This window comes from Myotis daubentonii, chromosome 15 (assembly GCF_963259705.1).
Source record: "Myotis daubentonii chromosome 15, mMyoDau2.1, whole genome shotgun sequence".
In the NCBI taxonomy this organism is placed as follows: Eukaryota; Metazoa; Chordata; class Mammalia; order Chiroptera; family Vespertilionidae; genus Myotis; species Myotis daubentonii.
In genome coordinates, this window is record NC_081854.1 from 571,428 (window position 1) to 587,542 (window position 16,115).

Genomic DNA, 16,115 nt, shown 5'->3' on the forward strand with positions numbered 1-16,115 from the left:
TCCGTTTTCAGGGAGCTGCTGCCCTCCGTGGCTGTGAACCAAAGAGGGACGTAGTGTGAGTTAGGGTTCTAGCCTTTTCTCAGAACTGCCCAGAGGAACAGACTAGAAGGGAGAGGCCAGCGGGAGGGCGGGAAGGAGGGGCCTGTAGGTGATGAGGTCACTGGCAGGTGCGCACGTCAAGGAGATGACTCGGGGGGCTGTGGGTGTGGCAGTGCAGGTGGGAGGGAGGAGAGGAGGAAGAGTGATGTGCCCTAGGAGAGGACGTGCGCCTGCCTTCATGCCCGCAGGGCCCCGGCGCTGACATAAGAGGGAATGAAGGGCGAGTCCATTACCTGCTGGTGATACAGGGTGGTGGATTTCATGTCAGTTCCTGGAGAGCGGGTGTAATGGGGTGGTCCAGTCTCGGCTGAAAGCTTAAGTGAAATGTGTGTGCACACCTGCCTCTCGTTGGTGAGTGCTGTTTAGTGATCCAGAGGAATGAGATCGCATGCATCAGTGTCATCTGGGCTTCAAACCCTGCAAGGGCGTGGAGAAGCGAGAAGGGTAAGAGAAACACATTACAGAGCTGGTGGATTTGAATTTTGGGGAAAAAAGACGATTAGGAAATAACCTGTATTTATCACGGCTTATTTGTGTCACCTGAGATGTTTTACCCCTGGGAAGGAAGCTGTGTAAGAAGTGTTGTTCAAAGAATTATGTGCAGCAGGTAGTGCAAAATGATGGCCTCACCACCCTGGGGTTGGATACAAAAGATTGAAGAGTGACGCCATAATTTTGGGGTCGTTTTTTTTAATTTTTTTATTTTATTGATTTTTTACAGAGAGGAAGGGAGAGAGATAGTTAGAAACATCGATGAGAGAGAAACATCGATCAGCTGCCTCCTGCACGCCCCCCACTGGGGATGTAACCGCAACCCAGGTACATGCCCTTGACCGGAATCGAACCTGGGACCCTTCAGTCCGCAGGCCGATGCTCTGTCCACTGAGCCAAACCGGTTTCGGCGCCGGGTCGGTCTTGAAATGAGAATCCGGGGGACAACAGGGGATTGCCTGACAAGAACAGTGTCAAATCACTCACACTCTCCTCATGGACACCATCTCTCCCTACCCTATGTTCATGACACCCACTGTATTGGAAAGGAGCAGTGTGGCCTCCCTGTGAGTCCCAGAGCAGAGGGGTCATCTCTCTGCTCATCTCCCCTTATTGCTGTGGGAGGACACAGTGTCCGTAGAAATATAAGGAGAGACCGACGTTGATGGACCAAGTCCTGGTATCTTCTCTGGTGTGGGGAGTGGAGGGAGCAGATGGATGTGGAGGGTGGGGAGGATGGTGAACATACAATCCTAGGAGAGAAGCTGATCATGGGCTGTACTTTCCCCCTTATGACAGGACATGAACTTTGAGGACGTAGCCATTGCCTTCTCTCAGGAGGAGTGGGGGCTCCTTGATGAGGCTCAGAGACTGCTGTACTGCAAGATGATGCTAGAAGTGTTTGCACTGGTATCATCTGTAGGTAAGACCTTCACAATTCTCCTAGTGTCTTGAGGTGATGCCTTCTCTTAGTTTTCTCTCTCCCACAGCCAGACCATGGGCTCTGCTAGTTTTCCCTACTGTCCTGTCCAGTGTGCTGTGGCTGAGAGTGCTGAGTGACTTGGAGAGACCTGAGCAAAGGACACCATGAATGTTCCTGACACCCATAGCCTCAAACAGGGCAGGAAGTGCTGGGAGTTAGGATTGTGGCAAACAGCTTAATGTGTCCAAGCTTGCCTTTCTCTTCCTGGAGGGTGTCTATGTTCACATCCATGGCTGCCACTCTGACCCCTTCCTCAGCTAAAGGCTCTTTGTGACTGACTGTGCCAGGTTATGGTCTTTTTTTTTTTAATATATTTTATTGATTTTTCACAGAGAGGAAGGGAGAGAGATAGAGTTAGAAACATCGATGAGAGAGAAACATCGATCAGCTGCCTCCTGCACATCCCCCATTGGGGATGTGCCCGCAACCAAGGTACATGCCCTTGACCGGAATCGAACCCGGGACCTCTCAGTCCGCAGGCCGACGCTCTATCCACTGAGCCAAACCGGTTTCAGCAAGGTTATGGTCTTTGCTTGCATGAATCTTGGGTGGTTCTTGTAAGACCCTCAATCCATTATTTGTAATATTCCGATACCTTGCTACTATTACATGCTGTGTTCATCAAGGCCAGTGCTGGCTCCACATCTCTGTTGTCTTTCCGTAAAACTCAGAATATTTGTGTTTTCAGTGCTTGTACAGTAGACAGTGCAAGGAGGACCCCGGTTTTATCACAGGGGGAACTTGCAAGATGGCCTGGCCATGTTGAGGTGCACCTGGGGGGAGCTTTTTCCCAAGGGTTGTGTTTAGAGAATGCCAGGGACCTGCTCATGTTCAACAGAGGTTACTAGTAGGTTCAAGTGCCACTTGCAGCATCTCATTTCTACCTTTTCATTCCCATGCTTGACACTTTGCTGACATGTCTTTTAATCTGTGACTCCTTGCTTTCTAGCTACCTTCACCTTTTTGCCCTTTTTCCATCACCTGTTCCTCTGATCTGCAGTATTCTCAAATATTGACCTGTACATGTGCTATGAGGTGCACAGACATGCTTCAGTAGACCCTGACACACGATTCTCATTTCTTCTTTTTGTTTGTTTGTTTTTTGTTTTTTCAAATATATTTTATTGGTTTTTTACAGAAAGGAAGTGAGAGGGATAGAGAGTCAGAAACATCGATCAGAGAGAAACATCAACCAGCTGCCTCCTGCACACCCCCCACTGGGGATGTGCCCGCAACCAAGGTACATGCCCTTGACCAGAATCGAACCCGGGGCCCTTCAGTCCGCAGGCTGACGCTCTATCCACTGAGCCAAACCGGCCAGGGTGGTACATCATGTTTTTAAACTTGGAAATGGGTGAGATGTTTTTATTTTGAAATCCAGATTCCCCAAAGGAAATTTCACCACCCGGGTCACACACGTCTCAGCCTTTTTCAAACCAAGACTGACTGACGATTGATCGTCCACAGTTCCTCAGATTGAGCACATAAACAAAAATAAAACTTTGTACATTTTTTTAAAAAAAAGAAAAATAAAAAGAAAAGATGTTTGTCAAACATCACAAAACTTTTCTTAAATATATAAATAGAAGTAAAAGTCACCCATAACACACACCACCACCCCCAAAAAAGTCACCAAGCCAGCTGGCCACTTGGCCTCAGACACCCATTGCTTCCCTATTCCCGCTGCCGGTCTACATTTTCTCACCAGGGGCAGCCGCGGGGGGCCGTGCTGCACCCCGACCCCGAGCGCCCCCGGCTCGGGCTGCAGACCGGTCGCCTGGCGGGAGGGTTGCCAGGGGGCGCCTTCCCAGGGCGCCTTCCTTCCCCAACAGCAGCCCCGGGGCCACTTGCTACCCTGGCTCCGGCCGCGCCGCCAGCCCCCTCCCCGCCGCTAGCCCCCTCCCCGCCGCTAGCCCCCTCCCCTCCCGCGCAGGCCGCGTGCTCGCCGGAGCCTGTAATTAAAGTTTTTTTGTTTTGTTTTTTCAAAACGCTCCCTTATGACAAGGGGTTCCAGCGGTTCGGTCGGTCAGCAGAAAGGAGGGCTTGAGTCAAAACACAGAGATCCTCCATCCGGGTCCCCCCGGAAACTGCGGGCGAAGTGGGGGGACCCTGTGCTTCCCAAACCAAGGACCCCCCCCTCCCCGGCGCGCTGTCCTTCTTACAGGCGTAACTCGCAACCCCACACGCCGGTCATCTGTGTCCACTGAGTGATTCCCGACAGACGACAGGCGCGGCTCCCGCAGCGGCAGGGACCGGGCGGCGGGGGTCCTGACCGAGGTTTCGCGACCTCGGCCGCGGGTCCCGTTTCCGTGCGCTCCCGGCTTCGGACCCAACGCCGAGGAAACCGTCCCGACGCCCCACCCTTTCCCCGCGCCCCTGGCACCCGAGGGTCCCCAATTCAAACCTTTCCCCTGCTCATCTCCCGGGGGCTCCCCACTTCCCACCGCTGGGAACGGCGCTGAGGGCGCTCCCGCGGCCAGGCTCCGGAGGGCGTGGACGCCCTTGGTGACAAGAGGCGGGGAAGGTCGCCCTCAAGGCGCCCGGAGCCCGGCCAGAGATCCCGAGCTATTCCCACTGGCTCGGCGGCGACCCCGCCCGTTCCTCCCCGAAGCCCCCGACCCTCGACTCCGCCCGGCACGCCGCGGGCCTGGGCGATCGCCAGCCCGCACCGGCACAGCCTGGACCCCGTCTCCCCGGGAGCTCCAGGACCCTCGACCCCCGACCTCGGACCCACGCATCCACGAGCCCCACCCCAGGCTGCCAACCCGGCCACACCTCCGACACTCACCGCTGCCCTCCCCGCCGCCGCCTTCATCCATCTTGAGGCCGCTCCCGCTGCCGGCGATCCCGAAGCCAGTGCGCAAGGGGCTGCTGGCCGGTGCAGAGCGCGCGGGCGGCCGGGCGGCTCCAGCAGTGCGCGGGCCGGGTCGCTGCCGGACTCCTCCCGCCAGGCGGGGCGCTCGCGCTCTATACTCATTTCTTGAATGTTACTTGCAATAAGATGTCAGCAACCTTCGGCACGGCTTGCCCATGTCACCCGCTGACAAGCTCTGTTGAACATGGACAGCAGAAGCACGAGCAGACTATCCAGCTTTTGTTCCATGTGGTGCTTGCCATGTTTGTTTCATATTTTGTGTGATCTTCTCTGTTTATTGATCTTCAGTGACCACGATCGTCACAGCAGCATCTTATATATTGTTCCTACAGATGTTACTGTCAGACAGTTGCATTTAACCAACATGTTATGTGGGACACATTTTTGTATTGACACTTCAGCATTCATTTCATCATCATTTTTTGTTTTCAGGTTGTGGGCATAAAATGGATGATGTGGAGGCCTGTTCTGAGCAGAGTGTATCTGTACAAGTGGAGTCACAGGTCAGGGATTCTGAGACAGAGCCAGCAACCCAGAGGAGCCATGTGTGTAAGCGGTGTTTCTCTGTGTTAAAAGACATTCTCCACCTGACTGAGTCACAGGCAGCATACCTTGAGCAGAAAGCCTTCTTCAGGGACGCATGTGTGAGAGACTTCTGTTTCAGTGCAAACCCTCACCTGCAACAGAGGGAAGCAGGTGGAGAGAAGCCCTGGAAAGAAGTTGTGCCCATGGCCTCGTTTGGGACCAGGTGCAGCTTCAACATATCAGGGCAGCCTTCATCCAGTAGGGAGGGTGGGGAAGACTACCCAGCCATCTCAGAGCATGTCCAGCACCAGGCCCCTCTCCACACTGAGGAGCCACACAGTCCTAGTAAGATTTCAGAAGAATTTCTCGAAAGGACAAGGCATCACCAATGGGATGATTGTAATAAAACAGCCAGCCACAACCAGAACCTTGTTCACCATCAGGGCATCTGCTCTGGGGAAGAGAAATATGAGTGTAATACACGTGGGGAAGTTCTTACATGTATCTTTAACCTCAACAGACATAGGAGAGTTCACACTGGAGAAAAGTCCTATGAGTGCACTGACTGTGGGAAGCTGTTCGATGACAGGTCTACCCTCACTAGACACCGCAGAGTTCACACAGGAGAAAAACGGAATGAGTGCAGTGAATGTGGGAGGTCATTCAGGCAAAAGTACACTCTCACAGAGCACCAGAGAGTTCACACTGGACAAAAGCCATATGAGTGTAGTGATTGTGGGAAGTCATTCACACGAAAGTTCATTCTCACAGCGCACCACAGAGTTCACACTGGAGAAAAACCGTATGAGTGTAGTGATTGTGGGAAGTCATTCAGGCAAAAGCCCACTCTCACATTGCACCAAAGAGTTCACACTGGACAAAAGCCATATGAGTGCAGTGATTGTGGTAAGTCATTCAGGCATAAGCCCACTCTCACAGAGCACCAGAGAGTTCACACTGGAGAAAAGCCATATGTGTGTAGTGATTGTGGGAAGTCATTCAGGCATAAGTCCACTCTCAAAGAGCACCAGACAGTTCACACTGGAGAAAAACCTTATATGTGTAGTGAATGTGGGAAGTCATTCGGGTATAAGTCCAATTTCACAGTGCACCAGAGAGTTCACACTGGAGAAAAACCTTATATGTGTAGTGAATGTGGGAAGTCATTCAGGAAAAAAATCAGGCTTACACAGCACCAGAGAATTCACACTGGATAAAAGCTGTATGAGTGTAGTGAGTGTGGGAAGTCCTTCAGCAGAAGCTCTACTCTCATTTGACATCACAGAGTTCACACTGGAAAAGGGCCTCATGAGTGTATTGAATGTGAGAAATCTTTTCACTATAAATCTGTCCTCCTTTAACACTTGAGAGTACACACAGGAGAAAAGCTTTAAATGTGCAGGGACTTTTCATTCTCACTCAGAATAGCAACACTGAAGGAGAAGCATTTACCTGAATAGGATCCCCTTTCATCAGAACGTACACTCTGCTACATTCCTCCTAAGTTTCAGGTACAATTGAGGTTTTCAGAAACTGCATTGCACCTGCTAACCTACTCAGGCCTATGCCCTGATTGATATCACTGTGAATATTTGTGTACAAATGATCTTACGTCTACCATCTGGCTCACCTGTATATTGTGCATCAGTAGTAATCCTGGCACAATCTGGGGTTGTGCTTGAGAAAATTATGAATTTTATGAAAATTAGGAAATTACTCAAAGCTCCTGGGTGGATCTTCATTCCTTTATTTCTGACCAGAGAATTGACCTGACCCAGGTTTCATCCAGAGCACCCTCCTCAGCGAAGTGCTTCCTCTTTCAGGGACATTGTGGGTCTCACATTGTGCTGAGAGGAAGTGTTTCAGGTTCCAATTCATCAATCTCCAAACCGTGCTGTTCTCTGCTTTGGTTTATGATCTTTATGTGAAGCTGTTTTTCCTTTAATTTTGTTGGTTCTAGTCTCTCCCTGGGATGATTGAAACTAAAGTTGTGATGTGTCAGCATGGACACGTGAACGGATATGGTGGGTCCTAAACTTTCTGTGCTTTGTAAGGCACAGCTTGATGGCAGAAAATCACTCTTTCTCCAATAGTGGCTGATTTTACATTGCTGAGCAAGGCCTTGAGAGAGAGTGTGCATGACTTTATGGTTCTAATTTGCTGTCTGTTGCCTCTTATATAGTAGAGCCAATGGTCACCCTGAACAGGCAGCCTTTATTGTGCTTCTGTGAATGATTTGAAGTATATCCTCTGTTCACAGTATGTATTACACAAGTGTCAGCAATGTTCAGGGGAAGTACTCTCCATGTGCTCCAAAGAGGCCATGTGTCACAATGTATGAGATTTCATAGGCTGGTGTCATTTGCTCTAAGACTCTGAGGTGGAATTAGTTTGCGAGATAAACACTGTTTTGCTATTCGTGGCAGACACTGCAGTTAAACTGGTTAAAAAGTGTCTCTTTTGAACATAAATCCAAATTATTTCAGGTCCTGTGGCTTGTATGATCTTTGAGACCATTCTGAGGACCTCCATCACTATTTCCTGTGGCTGGCGTCCCTGGCAGACAAAAGAATCTCATGGTTGTGTGGATTCCCCTTGCCCCCTAGGGTATTCACATCAAGTTGTTGCTCAACAGGCAGGAACTCACAGCTAGAGGAAGGATAATGCTGTAGTCAGTCCCAGGATGTGTCTTTTGTAACCAGTCAGCATTCCTGTTGATTCCAGTGACCATAGTCTTCCCTACTTGACAACATTTGCTGCCACTGAGGCCAGTCTCGTCCTCCCAGGAAATGAGAACTGACATGCAACAAAGTGCACCTTTCTCAGGTGTGCAATTGGGTGAGCCCTGACCTAGAGATAAAGCTGTGAAACTAACATGTGAAGTAAACTCACCTGTAACTCATACACAGGGTGGGGCAACCATAGGCTCACAGTTGAAAGTTCAGAAAACACAGAGATTATTCTTTTAAAAAATATTTTAGAAAATAATTTTATTCTTTTTGGGGGGGAGAGAGAGTAAGAGACTGAAGAGAAAGGTAAACATAGATCTGTTGCCTCCTGCATGCGCCCTACTGGGGATCCATTGGGAGATGTGCACTGACCTGGAATCAAACCAGAGACCTTTCAGTGAATGGGGTCACACCCAATCAACTGGTCGGGGCATGGTTTATTCCTGTATTCCTATTATTATTATTTAATGTATTATTTTCCATACCGGCAACTCGAAACCTACTTTTTCCCACACCCTATATTTTCCTAATACCCTGTTATAATCTCTTTCTGCCTTTCTCGGCCTTCTATGCAGCCATGGATTTTCTTTTCTTTACAATAGAATAGTTCATACTGTTCATACTTTTATAGGCACTACTTGGTGTGTACTCTGTAACAAATACTCGTTTCCATGTACATAGTAACTTTCAACACAAATACTTATGTGAAAAGATAATTTACTTATTTCTGAGTAGTACTGTGTTCGGTGAATAATCACTATATTGATCTGTATATGTGTTTTGTTATTGCCAAGTTTGGGGGTATTATAAATAAATCTGTGAATATTTGCATTCAGTTTTCTATATAGACATATGTCTTACTTTCAAACTGTTGTGTAAGGAAATGTTTTATATTTAAGATATGTGGCCGAAAACGGTTTGGCTCAGTGGATGGAGCGTCGGCCTGTGGACTGAAGGGTCCCAGGTTCGATTTCGGTCAGGGGCGTGTGCCTGGGTTGCGAGCACATCCCCAGTGGGGGATGTGCAGGAGGGAGCTGATCGATGTTTCTCTCTCGTCGATGTTTCTAGCTCTCTATCTCTCTCCCTTCCTCTCTGTAAAAAATCAATAAAATATATTTAAAAAAAATTTTTTAAAAAAAGATATGTGAATCTGTGAGCCAGTATGGTCATTCCCTGTGCCTTCCCTCTAACCCACAGTATATAAAAATTCCAATTTTTCTGCTACTCTGCAAGGACATACAATGGTTAACCTTTTCCATTAGTAACCATGGAAATGTACATAATGTTAACTAGCATTCATTTTAATTCCATCTACCTAAGAATTGTTTATGGTGAACCTTTTTTCATACATTTATTTGCACTGTCTTTATCTCATTTGTTAAAATGTCTGCTGAGAATCTTTTTCAAATTGTATAAATAAATTTATTATTTTAACTGAAGGAGAACTGTGCAGCATCTAAGACATCTGCTCAAATTTCCCTCATTCCCCAGTCACTCAAGTGACTCCCCTGCCATATATGGAAGCATTGGTTTTGAATCCTGGAAGGAAAATTGTTTTACTCAGTTTTAATGCTATATACAACTGAAGCCCACTTATATACTTATACATTTAATGTGCATTGACAGCATTCGGACCCACTCTTATTTAAGTCTAAGCATGTATTAGACATTAAATGAAATCTAGCTTTGCAGCATCTATCAGTTTCCCTGGCATAAACACTCTCATCATGGTCAGTTTTAAACTGCCAACATGATAGCATTGAACATCGAAATGAGAAGATATTTCAGTAGCACATCATTGTCTTGTATTTCCAACAAACGGATCCGGTAGCAACAAATATGCTCAGGAACTTTCATAGTAACACAGTAAAATTATTGGGATCCTCAAATTTTAAACCTATTTTAAAGTGTGATTTAAGTACCATTTGTGTCAATCATACATTCAAAAAATATTTTCAATTGATTTCAGAGAGGAAGGAAGAAAAAGAGAGAGAAACATCAATGATGAGAAAGAATCACTGGTAGGCTGCTTCCTGGACCTCCCCTCCTGGGAATTGATCCTGCAACCCATGTATGTGCCCCAACCAGGAATAGAAACATGACTTTCTGGTTCATAGGTCGATGCTCCAACACTGAGCCCCGCCAGTTGGGCTATAGTATTTAAAAATATTTTTAAATATGTATTTTTGATTGTTGATAGTGTTACAGATGTCTCCCATTTCCCCCTGTATATGTATATTCTTTGATGGATCTATTCCAGGCCTCCTCCCTCCCCTCAGAGATCTGTCAGTGTCACCAGTTGAGCCGACCTCCAGTCCCATCTTGTCCGCCAGCTCCCAGTGTGGGGCCTCAACACCAATACTCACCAAGGTCGTTGGCTGGGATGAGCCTTCCTCTGGGTCGTTGCTAAAACTACATTACCCAGAAAGTACTGCGCGCATGCCTCAGGCTGTAAGGAGCCTTTTGGTACCTGCACATCCGGTTCCTGGCGGGACTTCCAGGCGTCCTGCTCCCCTCAGCCATTTTGACGATTCCCGTGGGTTCACAGCATCACGAGCTTCAGCGCTCTGGGGGCGAGTAGGCGGAGGACGTGGAGGCCACACCCCATCGGACCCTCCAGCCTCTGTTCCCGGCGCCGCTCGGGTCCCGCCGCCCAGGGCGCAGCGTCCAGCGCAGTGAGTCCTCGTGGGGACCCGGGGTGTGAGGGGAGGAGGGCGACGGGCTGCGGGGCCGCCGGGGGAGGCCGTGGGGGGCTGAGCCGGGAGGGGGCACCCAGGCCTGGTTTGTGTCTAAAGGCGACAGAGGGGCCGAGCGGCGGGTCCGGGAGGAGGTTCACTTCCTGCTCAGGGCGCCGGGGCCGGGGTGGTTGTGAGCAGCGGAGGGTGAGGCCGGAGATGCGGGTCTGAACGTCCCCACAACCGCCCCGAGGAGGAGCCGCCTCCGGGAGAGAGGCAGCGGTGAGGGCGGAGGAGGGGCTGTGAGCACAGCAGCCCAGCAGGGGGCGCCCTGAGGACCAGCCCTGAGGGAGGGGCATCTTCGCGTCACGTGACCACGGACAGAGCCCCTGGGTCCTGGGGTGGGTGCCCGGCCCTCAGCCCTTGAGTTCCCACCGGTTCCTGCGGGGGCAGAGCCGCGGGGGGACGGGGCTGGGGGGCTCCTGTCAGGGCCTCACTCTCTGGTGGCCTCTGAGACAGTGAGGTCCTGGGAGGTTGGACAGACAATCGGTCCAGAATCCTAAGGCCAGGACAAGGGCTTTACGAAGTGGACCCTGGTTTTAGGAACCGGTGCAGTGACATGTGGGAGCATCAGCCTGACTGTCTCCTGTCCCGGGTTTGATTGCAGCCAAGGGCACAAACCACGGGTGCTGGCTCCTCCCCTGCTTCTGCCCCGCTGGGGTGTCCGGCAGGAGGCAACCTATCTGCTCTTTCCCTCACGTCCATGTTTTCCTCGGTATTCCGGCTCCCACGCTCCCTACAATCAATGGAGAAATACCCTGGGGTGAGGATGTGTGTGTATGTGTGTGTATATGTACACGTATGTACTTTTACTGATTTGGCTTAGAAAGGAAAGGGGGGGAGAGACAGAACATCAGTGAGCAAGATGGAGGGCTCCTGTGCTTATATACAACCCATATTGGGCATCCAGGCCTCAACCCCAGGATGTGACTGAGCAGTGCTGGGACCTGTGACCTCTCAGTGGTGGGTTGATGCCCAAGCAACTGACACAGCCAGCCAGGACCGTAGATCACTTTTTTTTTTTTAATTTATTGATTTTTTACAGAGAGGAAGGGAGAGAGATAGAGTTAGAAACATCGATGAGAGAGAAACATCAATCAGCTGCCTCCTGCACGTCTCCTACTGGGGATGTGCCCGCAACCTAGGTACATGCCCTTGACCAGAATCGAACCTGGGACCTTTCAGTCCGCAGGCCGACGCTCTATCCACTGAGCCAAACCGGTTTCGGCCGTAGATCACTTTAATCCGGGAATCATGGTCAGGATGGTAATAGTAGTGGTAGCTCACAGGGACAGTGTGACTCTGTGGACGGGTTTCCTGCTGGGGCCCGTGTATGTGGGAGGTGGGTGTCATAACACAACGAAGGGACAGAGTGGTCATGTAGAGTGTTGAGGAGAGATAATGGCTTTGCAGTGGTCAAGGCCTTTAAAAGATGAGTGGACATGAGATGAATAGGAGGCTGAAGAGTAATTCACACAGGATGAGACTAGGGCTGGTACATAGTTACTTCTCTAAACACTCACGGGGATTTTTGCTGTGACCCTTGGTGTGGCCTGGGCTGTTGCAGTCAGACTTGTGGGTTAGATTAGAGGCTTGAGAGGTCATCTGTGAGACTCACTTGGCTTGGTGCAGAGGGCCATCGGGGCTTGGACTTGAGTGATGGGTAAGTGGAGAGATGTTGGCTGTGACTGCTGAAGGGACATCAAGTGCAGCAGCAGTGGAGGTGGGCTCTGGGAATCTGAGATCTGATTGTGTTTCTCAATAATTGAGGTTGAAGGAAAATAGAGTCATGGAGAGAGGCCTTCGTAGAAGGTCTCAAGACTGCCTCTATGAGTGTAGACTCTCAGCGTCTGGGCAGGACTTGATCCTGTTTGAAATTAGCAAGCATTCTCTGGACCGCACCTGCTGAGTAATGAGTAAGAGGCCAAGGAGATGCCTATGGGTTGGAGCTGTAGGAGTGCAAGTGTGAACAAGGTGTGGCAGAAAGAGTCATGTGTCCCTGGTGAGGGAGTGTGAATTGTGAATTCATGGCCACACGGCCCTGACATTGACCTTAGAATAAATGAAGGGTGAACTGTCGAGTAAGACTCCCTCCACGTTCTGCGTGGAGTAGGGTTCAGTATCTGAAAGAGGAGCCGCACAACAAATGAGAGAAAAAGACACGAGATAATTTTGCAATATTGGGGGACCAGGCGGGCAAGTCCCGAAGGATTTCCACCACTCCTCAGGCTGCTCCAATCTCTTATTGATCTGGAGTAGCCCTTAGGGTAAGGAGGTTTCAATGGCACACAGATCAGCAAACAATTTCCAGGAATAGACAAAGTATCTGATTAGCTCATCAGTAGATTTCCGGGAGTAGGCAGAGTATCTGATTAATAATAATCAACAAGGATCTACTTAAGTATCTAAGGAATTAAGGGAACTAAGGTGGGGATGCTTCAACTATTATTACCTAAGTTAACTGGGTGGTGCACAGTTCTGACCTTTGCTAGAACTTCAAAGGTTACTAGCTTTGGGGGGGTCTCTGTCTAAACGCAGCTAGTGCAGACAATGAATGGACTCCGGCAGTGAGCCCATGTCTGCTGGCGTCTGGGTGATAAAATACGGGTAATTTTAGGGTAATTGCCTGAAAAGAGGGGTGTTGTGTTGCTACATGCCAGGTTCAGAAATTAGATGACATTTACCTACCCAGCTGCCTTTTGTTGTTGAGGGCTGACACACCGATCCATAGGAATGAGAATCATACCAATACAGCCATGTTACCTGGGCTTGAAACTCTCCTCTGGCATGGGTAAAGCAGAAGGGTGAGAGAGAAATAGGTTATAGAGATGGTGAATAATTTTGGAAATGAAGGTGGTTAGGAAACCACTCATGCTCATCAAGGCAAATCTGTGTTACCTTCGTATTTGTATGCCTGGGAACGTAGCTGTGTGAGAGAAGTGTTTTCAAAGAACTATGTGCAGCAGGTAGTGAGAATTGATGGCCTCAGCACCCTGGAATGAGGGTATAAGGGGGAGGTGTGATGCCATGTATTTGGTGTCTTTGAGGAACCATCTGGGGGACTACAAGGAGACTGCCTGACAAGAGCAGCATGAAATCACTCACATCTCTCCCTGTCCTATGTTCTTGACACCCACTTTATTGGCAAGGGGCAGTGTGGCCTACATGTGAGGCCCAGAGCTCAAGTATCTTCCCTCTGCTCAACTGCCTTTATTGCTGTGGGAAGGCACAGCACCTGTAGGAATATAAGAAGAGAGCGACTTGCATGGGACCAAGGCTTGCTGTCCCTCGTGTGTGGAGTTGAGGGAGCAAATAGTTGGGGGGCGGGGGGGCATAATGACTATAAAAGCCTTGGAGAAAACCTTATCATGGACTGAACTGTCCCCATCACGACAGGATATGGACTTTGAGGACATGGCCGTTGCCTTCTCTGAGGAGGAGTGGGGGCTCCTTGATGAGGCTCAGAGACTTCTGTACTGCGATGTGATGCTGGAAGTGTTTGCACTTGTGTCATCTGTAGGTAAGTCCTTCAAATCACTCTTGGTTTGCTGAGGTGATGTCCTCTCTTCCTTTATTCTCCAAACGTAGCTTTCTCTCTCTCATAGCCAGGCAATGGCTCTGCTAATTTCTCCCACTCTCCTGTTTTGGCTGCCAGGGGTGAGCTCTGGGGAGACCCCTGAGCAAAGGTCTCTAGGAACCTCGCTAACACCCACTGCCTCAAAAGGTGCAGCAAGTGTCTGGGAGTCAGGAGCCTTGCAGTGAGCTTCCTGGGTCCCAGCTTTTAGTTTCTCTTCCTGGGAGGGTGACTGGATCCACCTGCATGGCTTCCGCTTCTCCCTCCTTCCTCTAGCTAAGGGTACTTTGTGACGGCCAGTGCCACATTATGGTCTTTACTGACATGAATCATGAGCAATTCTTGTAAGACCCTCCTTCAACTGCCCGCAATATTCTCGTCCCTGAACACTGTTCAAGCTGTGATGCTCCGGGCCAGTGCTGGCTGCTCGCCTCTCCAGTATCTCCCACATTAATCTGCACATGTCTTATGAGGTGCACGTATGTGCTTAAATAGTCCTCGACGGCAGCTACTCCTTTATTGAATTTACTTGGAATAAGACCTAATCAACCTCCTGCACAGCTTGCCCCTGTCACCATCAAATAAGTCCTGCTGAGCGCTGTTAGCAGAAGACTGAGCTGGAGATCAGGCTTCTCTCCCATGAGCTGCTTGCCATGTGTTGTGTCATATTTCTGGTGAGGACTTCCCTGTGTTGTGATGTTCGATGGATGAGACCTTCACAGCAGCCTCTTATTAATCCTTCCTGCACCTCTCTTATTTTCAGACAATTGCACGGAAACATATGGATTATGTGTAAAACACTTTACCAATTGGATTTCCCCTCTCATTCCAGTCTACACTCACTTCCTCAGCATTTCTGTCTTTGCAGGTTGTTGGCATGAAACAGATGAGGAGGCCTGTTTTGAGCAGAGCGTATCTGTACAAGGAGAGTCACAGGTCAGGGCTTCTAAGACAGAGCTAGCAACCCAGAGGATCCATCTGTGTAAGCGGTGCTTCTCTGTGTTCAAAGACATTCTGCACCTGACTGAGTCACAAGCAGCAGACTTTGAGCAGAAAGCCTTCAGTGACGCATGTGTGAGAGACTTCTGTTTCGGTGCAAACCCTCACCAGCAGCAGGGGGAAGCCAGTGGAGAGAAGCCCTGGAAAGAAGGCATGGACAGGGCCTCGTTTGTGACCAGGTGCAGCTTCCAATCTTGGGTGCTTTCAACCAATACAAAGGTTGGGAAAGTCTCCCCAGGTATCTCAGGGCTTTTCCAGAACCGGGCAACTCTCAACACTGTGGAGCCATACAGTGCAAATGAGATTTCACAGGAATTAGTCAGTGGAAAAAATCATCACAATTTGGGTGGACATGAAAATGCTTCCAGCAACACCAGGAAAGTCATTCGACATCAGAGTGTCTGCTGTGAAGAAGTGAATAGTGAGGGTAACAAATCTAGACGTACCTTTAAACGCAATCGACATAGGAGAGTTAACAATGGAGAAAAGCCCTATGGGTGTACGGATTGTGGGAAGTTATTTAGAGAAAGCTCTTCCCTCATTAAACACTGGAGAGTTCATACTGGTGAAAAGCCCTATGTGTGTGGTGATTGTGGGAAGTCGTTCAGTCAAAAGAGTGGCCTCAACAGTCACCAGAGAACTCACACTGGTGAAAAGCCCTATGTGTGTTGTGATTGTGGGAAGTCATTCAATCAGAAGTGTAACCTCAACTGTCACCAGAGAATTCACACTGGTGTAAAGTCCTATGTGTGTGGTGATTGTGGGAAGTCATTCATCCAAAAGGGTAACCTCAACAGTCACCGGAGAACTCACACTGGTGAAAAGTCCTATGTGTGTGGTAATTGTGGAAAGTCATTCAGTCGAAAGGATAACCTCAACATTCACCAGAGAACTCACAGTGGTGAAAAGCCCTATGTGTGTGGTGATTGTGGGAAGTCATTCAGCCGAAAGCATAGCCTCAAAAGTCACCAGAGTGCTCACGGGTGAAAAGCCCTATGTATGTGGTGATTGTGGGTAGTCATTCAGTCAAAAGTGTAACCCCAACAGTCACCGGAGAACTCGCACTGGTTAAAAACCCTATGTGTGTGGTGATTGTGGAAGTCAT

General features: G+C 49.3%; 1 protein-coding gene across 6 annotated transcripts in view; it reads left to right on the forward strand.

Moving 5' to 3' along the window:
• The window catches only part of LOC132216442 (zinc finger protein 551-like), a 72,824-nt gene that overhangs the window by 32,493 nt on the left and 24,216 nt on the right, over positions 1–16,115 (forward strand). The window contains exons 1-3 of one of the 6 annotated variants that reach the window (XM_059665635.1): positions 10,840–11,200; positions 13,834–13,957; positions 14,880–16,075. The exons of 1 other annotated variant lie outside the window; for it this stretch is intronic. In XM_059665635.1, coding sequence (XP_059521618.1) covers positions 11,141–11,200; positions 13,834–13,957; positions 14,880–15,997 — 1,302 coding nt within the window. In that variant the 5' untranslated portion in view covers positions 10,840–11,140 and the 3' untranslated portion in view covers positions 15,998–16,075. Of the gene's footprint in view, positions 1–1,377; positions 1,514–4,880; positions 8,121–10,839; positions 11,201–13,833; positions 13,958–14,879; positions 16,110–16,115 lie in introns of those variants that run through there. 4 more of the 6 variants (XM_059665630.1, XM_059665633.1, XM_059665634.1 and 1 more) reach the window with 4 other exon arrangements.